General features: G+C 49.0%; 1 protein-coding gene across 6 annotated transcripts in view; it reads left to right on the plus strand.

Annotated features, from left to right (window-relative positions):
• LOC119953471 (sodium-coupled monocarboxylate transporter 1-like) overlaps nucleotides 1-15,880 on the plus strand; it is a 243,059-nt gene that overhangs the window by 65,824 nt on the left and 161,355 nt on the right. For all 6 annotated transcript variants that reach the window (XR_005458029.1, XM_038777789.1, XM_038777786.1 and 3 more), the window contains exons 7-8: nucleotides 1,900-2,054; nucleotides 11,862-12,002. Coding sequence is in view for 5 of the 6 variants with exons in the window: in XM_038777789.1 (XP_038633717.1) it covers nucleotides 1,900-2,054; nucleotides 11,862-12,002 (296 nt within the window). In the remaining variant the exon portion in view is untranslated. The remainder of the gene's footprint in view (nucleotides 1-1,899; nucleotides 2,055-11,861; nucleotides 12,003-15,880) is intronic.

Genomic DNA, 15,880 nt, shown 5'->3' on the forward strand with positions numbered 1-15,880 from the left:
TTCCCCGATTACACAGAACCAGTACTGTCCATAACTTCCTCCAACCCCAATGTTGCCTCCAGACCCTCCCTCTTCGCCCTTTCCACCACCGGGAAGTCCAATTCATCCAAAATTGCTCCATCTCCGAGCCATCCCCATACTCATTAAATGTCCCTCGCAAACGACGAAGCTGGCTCACTGCATTCCCCATTGATTCAATCATTTGTACATCATTTGTAGCCTCTTTCTCTCTGCCAACAACTCCACCGCAGGGGCCGTGGAGTACTGCCCATCCAACTCCAAAATCAAGTCTACCAACCTCTGCCCTACAAACATGATATGTGGGCCTTGTATGATATTATTTCTCTCGGATCACCGCCTTCAATGCTTTCCAGAACGTGGAAGGTGAGACCTCCCCATTCTGGTTGGAATCTATGTAATTCCCTGTGGCCAAAGCCACCCTTTCACAAAACCCCTTATCTGCCAGGAATTATGTGTCCAACCTCTATGGGTGGCGCTGGGTTCGACATGTCTCCGATCGCCTATTTACATAGTGTGGAGCATGGTCTGATATTACAATCACCGAGTACCCTGCTCCCACCATCCCTGGAGTAATGCCTTTCCCACGATGAAGAAATCTATTCTAGAATAGACCTGGTGCACGTGAGTGAAGAAGGAAAACTCCCATTCCCTTGGGTGACTAAATCTCCATGGATCTCCTCCCCCCCCCCATCTGTTCCATGAACACAACCAACAGCATTGCCATCCCAGAAGTAACCAGAGACCTGGGACTTGACCTGTCCATCATTGGGCCTAACACACCATTGAAATCTACACCATAATCAGTTGGCGTGAGTGCAGGTCAGGGATGGCTGCCAACACACTTCTGATAAAATGAGGTGATTATAACATATAGGGGTCAACAAAGACATGGAGCTAAATTTAAAACTCTGTCTGAACTGCTTACAGATTCTCAGGGTAGACCTAACAGCCAGATTCGAAGAAAATCTTGCAGGAGAGAATGGCAGCGAGGCAGCTACTAAAACATCCAGGCTAGAGCCCGTACAAGAACTCACCTCTATTTCCCCTTTAGTAGTTACAGAGAAGTCGGGTAAGAGAGTTTAACAAAAAGGTTTATTGTCCATTAGGGCAGCATGGTAGCACAGTGGTTAGCACAGTTGCTCCACAGCTCCAGGGTTCCGGGTTCGATTCCTGGTTTGTTCACAATCTGTGCGGAGTCTGCACGTTCTCCCCATGTCTGCGTGGGTTTCCTCCGGGAGCTCATGTTTCCTCCCACAGTCCGAAGATGTGCAGGTTAGGTGGATTGGCCATGATAAATTGCCCTTAGTGTCCAAAAAGGTGGGATTGGGTCACGGGGATAGGGTGGAGGTGTGGGCTTGGGTCGGGTGCGCTTTCCAAGGGCCGGTGCAGACCCGATGGGCTGAATGGCCTCCTTCTGCACTGTAAATTCTATGATTAAACCACTTAACTTCATTGGAATTATCATAGAATTTACAGTGCAGAAGGAGGCCATTCGGCCCATCGAGTCTGCACCGGCTCTTGGAAAGAGCACCCTACCCAAGGTCAACACCTCCACCCTATCCCCAAAACCCAGTAACCCCACCCAACACTAAGGGCAATTTTGGACACTAAGGGCAATTTATCATCTGTTTGTGATCAGCTCCGAAGAGACTCTGGCTACAGTCTCGGCTTCAATCAGCTCTGGTAGTATATTGCACAGCCTCACGATTTTAATTGTTCAAAGATGAAATATACTTTATTCATATTGGAGACATTTAAGATAAGATATGAATGAATTGATATATTTTATCAGGAGGTACTATGTGATAACTCAGCATTACCATCTATCTCTCATTTGCTCATTGATTGAAGTCCATTGTTATTTGTAATTTCTTCCAGGGTGGTATCAAAGCTGTTGTTTGGACAGATGTATTCCAACTCTGTATAATGGCGATTAGTCTTCTCACTGTGCTGATTCAGGGATCAATTCATGTTGGAGGGCTTGGCAAGATTTGGAACATTGGTCAGAATGGTGGCCGGATTAATTTTTTAGAGTAAGTATTTTGACTTGTGGTTGCAATGGAGAGTTTCATTTTTACTTTTTAAAATATATTTTATTCCAAACACAATCAATAATACAAACAATTAACAAAGCGAATACAACCAAGATACAGTTTGTCCTTTCCCCCCTTTTTTCCCTCTAACTAACCCAACAGTCCTCTCCTCCAGAACCCCCCACCCGCTGGCAACAAACGGATCATTAAATAATCTCCACCCCAGTAAGGTTCGCCGCTGGGCAATCAAAGCGGCGAAGGCTACAGCAATGGCCCCCTTCCCCTCTCGCAGTTCTGGCAGCTTCGATACATCACCACCAATGGACAGGGCGTCATCTTCACCCCCACAAACTATGACAGTGTCTCAAAAACTGATGCCCAGAATCCCCCAGAACATGTGAACGTAATTCGCAGGCCCCCCTCTGCACTTCTCGCATTTGTCCGAGTGATAAGACCCTCTGTACCACCTTAAACTGAATCAGACTCATCCTGGTACAGGATGATGTCAGATTCACCCGGTGCATAATTTCACCCCAGCGCACCACCCCACCCCCCCACCCCGTTCTATCCCCAGTTCGTCCTCCCATTTCCATCTTATCTCTTCCGCTGGCGCCTTCTCAGTTTCCAACAACTACCCATAAATATTCACAATCTTCCCTTCCCCCAGCTCATCCTGACTGAGCAACTTATCCAGTAGAGTATTCTTTGCCAGCTGAGGGAATGAGGAGTGCTCCTTTCATACAAAATCCTGCACTTGCATGTACCTAAATTCACTGCCCCATGGCAGCTGGAACTTCCCTTGCACCTCTTCCAGCCTCACGAACCTACATTCTATGAACATATCTCTTACCCGCTTTACCCCTTCCCAGTGCCAGCCACCTCGCCAGTACCTTCGCCAGCAGCTTCATGTTGGTGTTCAACAGGGAACTTACCCGATGTTACATGGGAGAAGAAGGAATACTCCCTCTCTTCCGAATGCCTAAATCTCCACGGATCCAACCCCCTCCCCCAAACCCCAATCTGGTCCATAGGTACCCCCAACACCTTTGCCATACCCGATCTGGCCACATACTTGGGGCTTGACCTATCTGTCCTAGGGTCCAACACACAATTGAAATCGTCCACCATTATCAACTGATGTGAATCTAAGTCCGGGATGGACGCTAACACCTTCTTAACAAAATTTGTGTTGTCCCAATTGGGCACATAGACATTTACCCGTCAAACCCCTGCTCACCATCAAGATCCTCCCTCCCGGGTCCTGCGTCTCACTGGTCACCACAAATACCATCTTTCTACTGAACAGGATTGCAACTGCTTTCCCGAATGGAACGTCAGCCTCACCCATCCAGAGCACGTTTGGTCATTCGCTCTCAGGTGTGTCTCCTGAAGGAAGACCACGGGTGGAATTCTCCGCTCCCTATGCGGCCTGGGAGAATCGCGGGAGGGCCTCCCGACATTTTTTGTGCCCCCCTGGCGCCCCCCGCAATTCTCCCCCCGCCGCTCGGAAAAATCGCCGCTCACCGTTTTTCACGGTGAACAGCAATTCTCCGAGCCCTATGGGCCGAGCGGCCGGCCCTTCACGCCCGTTTCACCACGGCAGCAACCACACCTGGTCGCTGCATTCGTGAAACGGGCGCCATATGCCCGTTTGGGGCATCTAGGGGCCCAATTGGCACGGGAGCACCACGACTGTGCTCGGGAGGGGACAGGCCCGCGATCGGTGCCCACCGATCATCGGGCCAGCATCCAAAACGGATGCACTCTCTCCCCTCCGTCGCCCGGCAAGATCAAGCCGCCACGTCTTGCCGGGCGGCTGAGGAGAAACACGGCCACCGCGCATACGCGGTTTGCGCCGTCTGCGGATGAAGTCATCCGCGCATGCGCGGGTTGGAACCGGCAACCCGCGCATGCGCGGATGACCTCACAAATGCGCCGTTTGCGCGTCATTCCCGGCGCGACGAGGTCGCGGCCGGGAAAGACGGAGCGTCGCTCCTACCCCCCCGGGTGGGGGTGAATTAGGTGCGGGGAGCGGGCCCCGAGGCCGTCGTGACCCTCGGCCGAGTTCACGACGGCCTCCACGATTTTGGCTACCAGCGGAAAATTCTGCCCCACATCTTCCCTTAAACTTTTTAAATGCATGAAAACCCAAAACCGCTTGACCGGACCATTCAGCCCACACGTTCCAAGTCACTATCCTCACTGGGGGTTTCTGAACCCCCCCCCCCCCCCCCTCTCTATTAAGGTCCACCATCCTCACCTAAGTCAAAACTCTCACTGCCTCCAGGCTCCACTCTTGTCCGGGCCCACCCAAAATGTTTGCCTCCCCCAATTCTCTCCTGCACCCAACCACAAAGTCACTTGTGTCACCTGCACATTTCCGCCCGCCCCCAACCCATCATCTTGCCGCCTCTTTCTACAAACCCTTTTCTCCTCTCCCCTTAACACCACCCGGTGTACAGTTGTATTATATAGCTATACTGGTATGAGGATTTGGTTTTTCTTACACCTAAATAGACCATTTAAAATCTTGTAAATTTGGGAACTTCTGGTGACGGCCATGGAGTGAGTGGTCGCTTATTTGGCAGATCCCGCTCATGGTGGACCTTTGAGACCTTTTCCCCCTTTCCCCCCGACTTATAGAGGATTTGATTGGCAAAATAGGAGATTGGTGAGGTAGAGCAGAAGAATTCCCACCAGTGTATGGTTTTGTGGACCAGAAGTGGTCTGAAAAGGAGAGATCGTTGGGCAAAGAAGGGAGTGGAGTCTGCAGCACAGGAAAATATGGCAGAGGCTCAGGGACTGGGATTGCTGCACAGTGGTTAACGGAGCAGCTGGTGGAATTCCTCCATGAGAGCTTTGCTAAGCAAAGACAAGAGTACCTGGACCCAATTAAGACGAGGATTGACCGGGCGGAGCAAACACTGGAAGCCTAGGGCCAGGCGATCCAGAAGGTGGAAGAGGCGGTGGCTGAGCACAAGAACCAGCTAACCGCGATGGCAGCAGAAATGGGGATGATGAAGGACCATCAGAAAAGGCTGCAAGAGAAAGTGAAGACTTCGAGAACAGGTTGCGCAGGCAGAACCTGAGGATTATTGGCTTCCCTGAGGGCAGTGAGGGATCGGACGCAGGGGCAAATATAGTGCATTTGTTCAAGAAGCTGCTGGGGGAAGGTGCGTTTACTCGGCCCAAGGAGGTGGACAGGGTGCACTGAACACTTATGAGGAAGCCGAGGATGAATGAGCCGCCAAGGGCGATGGTGATGCGAATGCACCGGTTCCTGGACAAGGAACAGATCTTGAGGTGGGCCAGGCAGACGAGAGCTGCAAATGAAAAAAATGAAAAATGAAAATCGCTTATTGTCACGAGTAGGCTTCAATGAAGTTACTGTGAGAAGCCCCTAGTCGCCACATTCCGGCGCCTGTACGGGGAGGCTGGTACGGGAATCGAACCGTGCTGCTGGCCTGCTTGGTCTGCTTTAAAAGCCAGCGATTTAGCTCAGTGAGCTAAACCAGCCCCTCTCGAGCTAAACCAGGGAAGATAACAAGCTGCGTATTTATCAGGACTTGGGTGCGGAACTGGCCAAAAGAAGGGTGAGCTTTAATAAAGTTAAATCGGCCCTCTTCAAGAAGGGGGTGCAGTTCGGCATGTTGTACTCAGCTCATTTGTGGGTCACTTACCATTAATAACCTTATTTTGGATCGCCGGATGAGGCGATTAACTTTGTTGAAGGCAGGGGACTGGAAGGTGATGGAGAACGTTAAACTTGGGGCGAGTAATTCTGTACCTATGCTGCTAATTTTCTTTTCCCTTTGGGTTCTGTGTGTATTATTTTTGTACCAATGTTTGGGCAATTTCTCAACTTTGTATGCAGGTTAACTTTGTTCTTAATGGGGGACGGTGGGTGGAATTTTCTTCTTTGTGTTTGTGGGGGATTGTTATGTTTTGCATATGTATGTTCGAGCAGGGGGATAGGGAGATCAGTGGGAGGGGGGGGGAAGGATGCTTGGCACCATGGGAGGGGGCTACCAGGCTAGCTGGGCGGGCTAGCGCATGGAAGCGCAGTGGGAGGCGAGCACGTGATAAGTTTGTTGTGGGGGAATTGGGATTGCTAATTTGTTATGGGGGGAGGGGGGAATTGTTCTGCTGACAGGGGAGGGACTGGCGTTTGGAGACAAATTGGAGGTCGTTGACGGTGGGCGCTTGAGGGCGGGCCTGAGGAGGGGCGGGGTGCGGGCTGGAGGCTGGCCTAAGACGGCTGATGGCTGATCGGCAGGGGGTGGGGGCGGGGTGCCCCCCAACCAGGCTGATCACATGGAACATGAGAGGGCTGAATGGGCCGGTCAAGAGGGTTCGCGTGTTCGCGCATTTTAAAAGCTTGAAGGCGGACGTAGTGAGACACACCTGATGATAGTGGATCAGTCCAGGCTTAGGAAGGGGTGGGTTGGGCAGGTATTTCATTCGGGGCTAGACTCTAAAAGTAGGGGGGTAGCAATCCTGATCAATAAGCTGGTGTCACTTGAGGTAGGGAACATAGTGGCGGATTCGGGGGTAGGTATGGTACGGTGAGTGGGAAGCTGGAGGGGATGCCGGTGGTATTAGTGAATATTTACGCACCAAACTGGGACAACGCGGAGTTTATGAGGCGGGTGTTAGGGAAGATTCCGGATCTAGACTCGTATAGGTTGATCATGGAGGGGGGACTTTAATACGGTCATTGATCCGAGGTTGGATCGGTCGAATTCAAGGACAGGGAGGGTGTCAGCCGCTGCAAAGGAACTAAAAGGGGTTATGGAGCTGATGGGAGGAGTCGATCCGTGGAGGTTCGGACAGCCAAGAGCATAGGGGTTTTCTTTTTTGTCCCTTGTTCACAAAGTGTACTCCTGGATTGATTTTTTTCGTTTTGAACAGGGCTTTGTTGGCGGGGGTGATAGATACTGAATATTCGGCGATTGTTGTGTTGGACCATGCCCCACACTGGGTGATTTCCGGGTGGACAAGGAGGGGGATCAGCGCCTGCAATGGAGATTGGATGTAGGACTGTTAGCGGATGAGGAGTTGTGTGGGTGGGTGAGGGAGGACATCCAGAATTATTTGTAGATAAATGACACGGGGGGGCTTTCGGCAGCAACGGTATGGGAGGCACTGAATGCAGTAGTTAGGGGGAGCTGATTTTGTTACGGGCTCATAGGGAGAAGGTGGAGCGGGCAGAAATGGATAGAGAGATACTTCAGGTGGACAGGAGGTATTCCGAAGCTCCGGAGTCGAGGCTGTTGAAGGAACGGCATAAGCTGCAGATGGGGGTTTAGTTTGATATCCACAGGGAAGGTAGTGGGACAGTCGAGGAAGGTGATGGGCCGATATACGAGGACGGTGAGAAGGCTATTAGGATGCTAGCACACCAGCTCAGGAAGAGGGAGGCGACCAGGGAGATAGGAAGAGTGGATAGAGGGCGAAACACGGTCTTGAACCCAGCGGGGGTGAATGGGGTGTTCAAGGAGTTTTACAGTCGGCTGTATGAGTCGGAGCCTCCAGCTGGGGTGGAGGGGTTGAGACAGTTTTTGGAAGGGTTGGAGTTTCCGAAGGTAGAGGAAGGGTTGGAGGAGTGGTTGGGAGCCCGATTGGGATTGTAGAAGTAATAGAGGGATTGGAGGCCATGTAGTCGGGCCTGGACCGGATGGCTACCCAGTGGAATTTTACAAGACGTTTTCTGGGATGTTGGGCCCGCTGCTGGTGAGGGCATTTAACGAGGCAAGGGAGCAGGATATTCTTCCCCCAACAATGTCACAGGCTTCGATTTCTTTGATCCTGAAGCGGGAGAAGGACCCAGAGCAATGTGGGTCATACAGGCCAATCTCCCTACTGAATGTTGATGCCAAATGTCTCGCCAAAATTCTGGCCTCAAGGATAGAGGACTGTGTTCTGGGGGTGATAGGGGAAGATCAGACAGGATTTGTTAAAGGCAGGCAACTAACGGCCAATGTGAGAAGGCTCTTGAATGTAATCATGATACCCTGCGAGGGGAGGGAGGCGGAGGTGGTGCTTACTATGGACGCGGAGAAGGTGGGGTGGAGTGGAAGTATCTGTGGGAGGTCCTGGGATGGTTTGGATTTGGGCAGGGCTTTATTGACTGGGTTTGGTTGCTGTATCAGACACCGTGGTGAGTGTGCGAACGAACCGGGTGAGTTTGGACTATTTTGGACTGCACTTGGCTATAGAGTCATTGCCGATAACGCTGAGAGCGTCAAAGGACTGGAAGGAGCTAGTCTGGGGTTGGGGGGTGGGGGGGAGTGGAGCACAGGTCTCGTTATACATAGACGACCTACTCCTATATATTTTTTTTCCTCTTTATTACTTTTTCTGAGTTACAAAGCCAGGATACAGAGTGTGGACAGGGGCGAACCCCTAATCCAGCTCCTTGGCTGCTCCAAAAACCAATTCAAATTCAAATTGAATCCACTTCATGATCCCCACAAGAGAGACATACCAGATCTGAGCCAAAAGGCAGAGCAGATATGTCATCTGAGAGTACCTTTAAGAAATGGGTGTTTATAAATGGGTGTGTACATAAATATCTGAAGTGAGAGTCTTCAAGAAATGGGCGTTTATTACTGCAGTGATGTCAGAGAGTGGGTGGAACTGGGCTGTCTGTCAGCTTTTTGCTTTTGCTTTAGGCTTTTTTGCTGCAGGGTGGGTTTGGTTTGATTTTAGTTTTGGAGAAGCTGCAATCACAGCAGGATGTGTGTGAATCTCTGCAAGCTTATGAGTGTCTATTTGCTGATTTCAACGTGGTAACTTCTCAGTAGTGAAGTTAAGCCTGATGTCTTTCTGTTAAAAGGTATTTTTAAGTCTTATGGATGTTAAAAGGAAAGTAAGAATTACTTACTGTTGTATTCTTTGAGGGCTGTATTTGAATTGATGGTTGCTAAGATGTTCACTATATGTTTTAAAAAGGTTAACTTGAGTTCATAGAATAAACATTGTTTTGCTTTAAAAAATACTTTTCGATCTCTGCTGTAGCACACCTGTAGAGTGGGCCGTGTGCTCCCCATACCACAATCTATTAAACGTGGGTCATGTGAACTCCATGATACACTTTGTGGTTCTCTACACCCTGGCCCATAACAGATACTACACTTTATTTTAGCCAAAAGGCCGAGAAGCGATGTGCTCCTGTATATTTCTGACCCGTTAGGGGGATGGAAGAGATTATGCGGATTTTAGGGGAATTTGGCTGGTTCTCGGGTTAGAAATTGAACATGGGTGAGAGCGAGGTTTTAGCGAGGGGGCAGGAGAGGTAACTGGGGGAGATGCCGTTTAAAGTGGTGGGAGGGAGTTTTTGTTACTTGGGTATTCAGGTGGCATGGGGATGGGAGCAGTTAAATTTGGCCTGGTTAGTTGAGCAAATGAAGGAGGACTTCCGGAGTTAGGACATGCTTCCGTTGTCACTGGTGGGGAGGGTACAGACTGTAAAAATGACGGTTCTCCCGAGATATTTTTTTGTTTTCCAGTGCCTCCCTATTTTTATACCTAAGGCCTTTTTTAAGCGGGTGAATGCGGTGATATCTGGGTCTGTGTGGCCGGGTAAAACCCCGCGAGTAAAGAATGTACTGCTGGAGTGGAGGAGAGTGGGGGGAGGGTTGGCACTGCCGAACTTTAGGAACTACTACTACTGGGCGGCAAATATAGTCATGATCAGGAAGTGGGTAGTGGGGAGGGGTCGGTGTAGGAGCAGGTAGAGGTGGCATCATGTAGGGGCATAAGTTTAGGAGCACTGGTAACAGCACCTCTGCCGTTCTCATTGGCCCGGTACTCACAAGCCCAGTGGTAGTAGCAGCCCTGAGAGTTTGGGGGCAGTGGAGGAAGAATATGGGAGTGGAGGGAGCATTGGTGTGGACTCCAATTTGTGGGAATCACCGGCTTGTCCCGGGGAGGATGGATGGGGGGGATTCGGAAGTGGCCGAGAGCAGGGATTGAGCGACTGGGGGATCTGTTTATTGATGGGAGATTTCCCTGTTTGGAGGATCTGGAAGAGGGGTTTGAATTGCCGGGAGGGGGGGGGGGGGGGGGGGGGGGGGGGGGGGGGGAGTGCATTTTGTTATCTACAGGTGAGGGATTTTGTGCAAAGGCAGGTGTCGACCTTTCTGCTTCTACCGCTACAGGGGATACAGGACAAGGTAGTCTCTAGAATGGGAGTGGGGGAGGGGAAGGTATTGGAAATCTATAAAGAACTTATGGAGTGGGAGGAAACTCAGATAGGTGTGTTAAAGCGTAAATGGGAAGATGAGTTGGGAAATGAATTAGTGGGGGGTCTTTCGGAGGATGCTCTGAGTAGAGTCAACATGTCCTCATCATGTGCCAGGCTCAGCCTTATATAATTCAAGGTGGTTCACCGGGCACACATGACGGTGGCCCGGATGAGCAGTGTTTTGGGATGGAGGACAGGTGTGTGAGGAGTGCCTGAAAATAATGTCCACATGTTTTGGGCTTGTCCGAAGGTCATGGGGATTTTGGCAGGGAATTTGCGGATGTCATGTCCATGGTATTAAAAACAAGGGTGGCACCGAATCCAGAGGTGGCGTTATGCACTGAATTATGTTTACATTAGTATTTGAATCTTTTGCTGTTATAAGACCATAAATACCTTAATAAAATGTTCGTCAAAAAAAAATCTTGTAAATTTAATCAATAATCTGATATTACTACAACTAGAGTGGAGTCATGATTTTGATCTATATCATGGTTCTATTGATGCAATAGGACATCAATTTGCATAAATATATGAGACACCCACCTGCCTTGGTCAAGAGTCTCATCCACCTAGAATCCTGCAGGTAAAATCAGAATTAGAATCTGAGCAAGTAAACTGCTCTTATTTAATTGCAAACCAATTGATTTATCACGTGGATAGGGTAAAAACATTTAAAAAATAAATTTAGAGTTTCCAATTATTTTTTTTTCCAATTAAGAGGCAATTTAGCATGGCTGATCCACCTACCATGCACATATTTTTTTTTTTTATAAATGTTTTTTATTCAGTTTTCATGTTTTATATTGAACAAATTACAAATTGTTAGAGAGAGAAAAAAAAACACGCAAAAATTAACATATATATTTACAGGTGAGCATCTTCGTAGTAATAACTGTGGCCTCCCCCTCTTTGCCGGCATACATATTTTACATTCCCCAACATGTTTATTGGCATTTATTTAGTTTGGTTTTGGGCCTTAGCTAGCCATCAAACCCCCGTAACGAGCCCGTAGCCCCCCCCCCTCCCCGCCGGCTACCTTCCCCCGACTATTCTTCCTCTTGTACGTTGGCCACAGACAGGTCCCGGAACAATTGCATGAATGGCTCCCACGTTCTGTGGAAGCCGTCGTCCGACCCTCGGATGGCGAATTTGATTTTCTCCATTTGGAGAGAATCCGAGAGGTCGGACAGCCAGTCTGCAGCTCTGGGCGGTGCTGCTGACCGCCAGCCAAACAGGATTCTACGGCGGGCGATCAGGGAGGCAAAGGCAAGGGCGTCCGCCCTCCTCCCCAGGAATAGATCTGGCTGGTCCATGCACATATTTTGATTGTGGGAGTGAGAATTTACAGTGCAGAACCCAAGACTAAGGTCATTGTGGCAGCACAGACACAGGGAGAATGTGCAAACTCCACACGGATAATGATCCGGGATCCTCGGCGCCATGAGATAGCAGTGCTAATCACTGCGGCACCATGCTGCCCAGCTGGATAGGGTAAAAATCAAAACCAGAAAAGGAGTTGTAATTAATCAAGTAATTGGAGAATATTTTTATTCCAGTTTTGATCCGGATCCAAGGCGAAGACACACATTTTGGACTATATTAGTAGGAGGCACATTTGGATGGACAGCAACATATAGTTGTAATCAAGCACAGGTACAAAGATACCTGGCCTGTAAAAGTGAAAATGAAGCAAAAAAGTAAGTTTTCATGTAATTAAAATTCAAACATGTGTATCAAAATGTCTGCATATCTATTGCAGATTTCCTGTGGCATTCTCTTTGAAGTTAGCCTCAATTTTCTTTTGGGTCTATAGTTTGACAAGGACTGTACTGCAGTTGCAAATTTATTTTTATATTTCAACAATTTATATCTTAAATTTTTATGTGGGACAATTGCATCTGTTTTCAGTGTCATTTGTAGAACACGAATCTTTGTTCTGTTAGGTGTTATGGGCCAGGGTTTAGAGAAGCCTAAAGTGTATCATGGAGTTCATCTGACCCACAACTTTTAGTAGATCGTGGTATGGGGAGCACATGACCCACTCTACAGGTGTGGTACAGCAGAAATGGAAAAGTATTTTTAAAAGCACAACAATATTTATTCTATGAACTCACATTAACCTTTTTAAAACATACAGTGAACATCTTAGCAACCATCAATTAAAATACAACCCCCAAAGAATACAACACTAAGTAATCCTTAATAACTTCCCAAACAACATCTAGAAGACAAAAAAACACCTTTTAACAGAAGCACATTAGGTTTACATTCACTACTGAGAATATTTATAATTCTGAATTCACCAAATGACCAAGAGATAGTCTTTTCATGGCAGAGAGAACAGCAGTACACCTGCTTTGTCTGGCTTCAGTTCCAACACTGAAAAAAAAAACTAAAACACACCCTGCAGCAAACAGCCTAAAATGAAAGTAAAAAGCTGACAGACAGTCCAGCTCCACCCACACTCTGACATCACTGATAAACACACATTTCTTAAAGGTACATTTCTTATACACGCATTTCTTAAAGGTACTCTCACATGACAGAGGTCTGTATTAACTGTCTCACAGAAAGCTAGTATCCAGTACAGCAAGCATTTAGGAAGACACATGGCATATTAGCTTTTGTTACAAAACGACTTGAGTATAAGAGTAAAGAAATTTTACTGCAATTGTATACAAGGCACACCTAGAACATTGTGTGCAGTTTTGGTTTCCCTTCCTAAGGGCGAATATAGCGTGCCTTCAAGTGGTTCGGTAGACTGGTTCCTGGGATTGTTCTCTGAGGGAAACCCGCAAAAGAGGTTGTGATGCCTGTGGGATCAGAGAGTCCCACCGGTGTGAACAGCTGGAGAATTCTGACTGCAATCTCGAACTAATACCATTACTGGGGGGTCAGAGAATCCCGCCCTTTGGATTACTAGCTCAGTGAAAAACCACCCTCATTCATCCCCCGTGCTTATTTGTACTTCTCTTCTCCAGGCAGTGAGCTGTGGATGCTCAGTTGTTGAGTATATTCAAGACAGGTTGATAAATTTTGGGATATTAAATGATTAAAGGATATTAAGGATATGAGGATCATGTGGAAAGGTGGAGTTGAGATCAACGTCAACGTTTTATGCAATCTGTATAAGTCCATGAAACATTCGTCCATGGAATGGCCATCTTTGTTTTTGAAATTTTGAATGATTCTTCAAGGACATTTAACAGGTCTTCTTCCGCAGTCTGCAGACTGTCATATGCGGGGCAGGTGGTGCTTGAACAGTTGGATAGTTGAGATTTTGGCAGTTTCTCAACTTCAGCTTTGCTTGTTTCTCATAGAATTACCACAGTGCAGAAGAAGGCTATTTGGCCCATTGATCTGCACCAACCCTCTGAAAGAGCAACTCATCCAGGCCCCATTCCCCCACCCTATCCCTGTAACCCCAACTAGCCTTTGGACACTAAGGAACAATTTAGTATGGCCATTCTCCTAACCTGCACATCTTTGGAATGTGAGAGGAAACCAGAGCACCTGGAGGAAATCCAGGTACACACAGGGAGTTTGTGCAAACTCCACAGTCACTCGACTGGAATTGAACCCTGGACCCTGGCCCTGTGAGGTAGCAATGCTAACCACTGTGCCACCGTGTGACCTTCTGATTAAGTTGTTTCCATTGGTAAGTGGCTTCTCAAATTAACCGTCTTCATTTTGTTCGGTCACAAGCCAGGGACAATCGGGGATGTTTTATCTCTTCGAGGATGTTTTGAGAACACCCTAAAGCATTTGAGCGATTCTGGGAGTCTCCTTGTGCAATTGCATTCTGAGTAGAACAGTTGCTTAGGAACCTGGGCCGGGATTCTCCCCTACCCGGTAGGGCAGGGGGTCCCGGCGTAGCGGAGTGGCGCCAACCACTCCGGCGTCGGGTCTCCCCAAAGGTGCGGAATTCTCCGCACCTTTAGGGGCTGGGCCCGTGCCGGAGTGGTTGGCGCCACACCGACTGGCGCCAAAACCGGTGCCAACGGCCTTTGACACCCGCCGCCCGGCATCGGGGCTGGCCGAAAGGCTTTCGCCGGTTCGCGCATGCGCTGGTGCGTCAGCGGCCGCTGACGTCACCACCGGCGCATGCGCGGTAGGGGTGGGTCTCTTCCGCCTCCGCCATGGTGGAGGCCGTGGCAGCGGCAGAAGAAAAAGAGTGCCCCCATGCCACTGGCCCGCCCGCCGATCGGTGGGCCCCGATCGTGGGCCAGGCCACCGTGGGGGCACCCCCCGGGGTCCGATCGGCCCGCGCCCCCCCCAGGACCCTGGGGGCCCGCTCGCGCGGCCAATCCCGCCGGCACCGGCGGTGCTCCAATTCCCGCCGGCGGGAGAGGCCTGTCAGCGGCGGGACTTCGGTCCATCGCGGGCCGGAGAATTGCCGCGGGGGCACGCCGATCAGCGCGGCATGATTCTCGCTCCCGCCGATTCCCGGGTGGCGGAGAATTCCGGCCACGGCGGGGGCGGGATTTACGCCGGCCCCGGGCAATTCCCCGACCCTGCGGGGGGTCGGAGAATTCCGTCCCTGATATGAGCTATATGAATGACATGTTCCATCGAGCAGAGATGGTTAAGTGATCAGAGATTTGATGAGGTGAATGTTGGCTTGGGAGAGGATGCTGTTGTTGGACTGCCTTTGCTGCCATCGGATTTAGAGGATCTTATGAAGGCACCAGAGGCGATACATTTCTAGTGTTTTGGAGTACCTGCTGTAGGTTTTCCAAGCCTCTGAAGTGTATAAAAATGCAGGATCACTGCTACCACTAAACCATGACCTTAGTCTTGGGTTTGAGATCCTGGTCCTCAGACACCCTTTTCATCACTCAAATGAAGGCTGAGCTGGCACTTTGAAGGTGATAATGAATTCCATTTTATAAGACAATTGTACACTAATTGATTTTAGTATCACAGCAAGACAGCAATAAAATTGCAGCTGTAAACTTTTGCAGGGTGGCTGGCTTTTCTGGGGCCCAGAGTGCAATAGATAACACCGATTTTACTTTGTGACACTTAGCTTTCTTAACATCAAAACCACCTTTTAAAATTATTTGATGGGATTGAATGTTGCTGGCAAGACCTCATCCCTAATTGCATTTGAGAAGGTGGTGGTGAGCTAACTACCTTGAACAACTGCAGATTGTCAGAGTGCAAACTTACTTTGAACTCGACCCCCCCCTGCTCACTTCAAGGAAGAAAATCATGTTGATGGATGAACGTGGATACTAAGTTCCATCCATCCCTGTTCCCATGGCTAATTACTCAATTAAGAGCTGATGAATGGGCAGCAAAAGAGTGTCTCTGCCACTTTAGTCATCAGTATGACACTTTTGGTTTTAATGGAGTATTGTTTTACTGCCATATGAACTGAGAGGAATTCTGCAACATGCTCTGTGAAATATGTGAAATAGAGTGTGATGATGTCGGGCGGGTGATACAGTATTTCGCTCGGCAGACGCACGCGGGTTCGGTGTGTGCCCGCAAGCAATTAAAGAGGTATTTAAAAGCCCAACTGATCAATTTGCTTTGTTGCCTGTGCAATATTAAGCATGGGCCCAATAGG

This window comes from Scyliorhinus canicula, chromosome 18 (genome assembly GCF_902713615.1).
Source record: "Scyliorhinus canicula chromosome 18, sScyCan1.1, whole genome shotgun sequence".
Classification (NCBI taxonomy): Eukaryota; Metazoa; Chordata; class Chondrichthyes; order Carcharhiniformes; family Scyliorhinidae; genus Scyliorhinus; species Scyliorhinus canicula.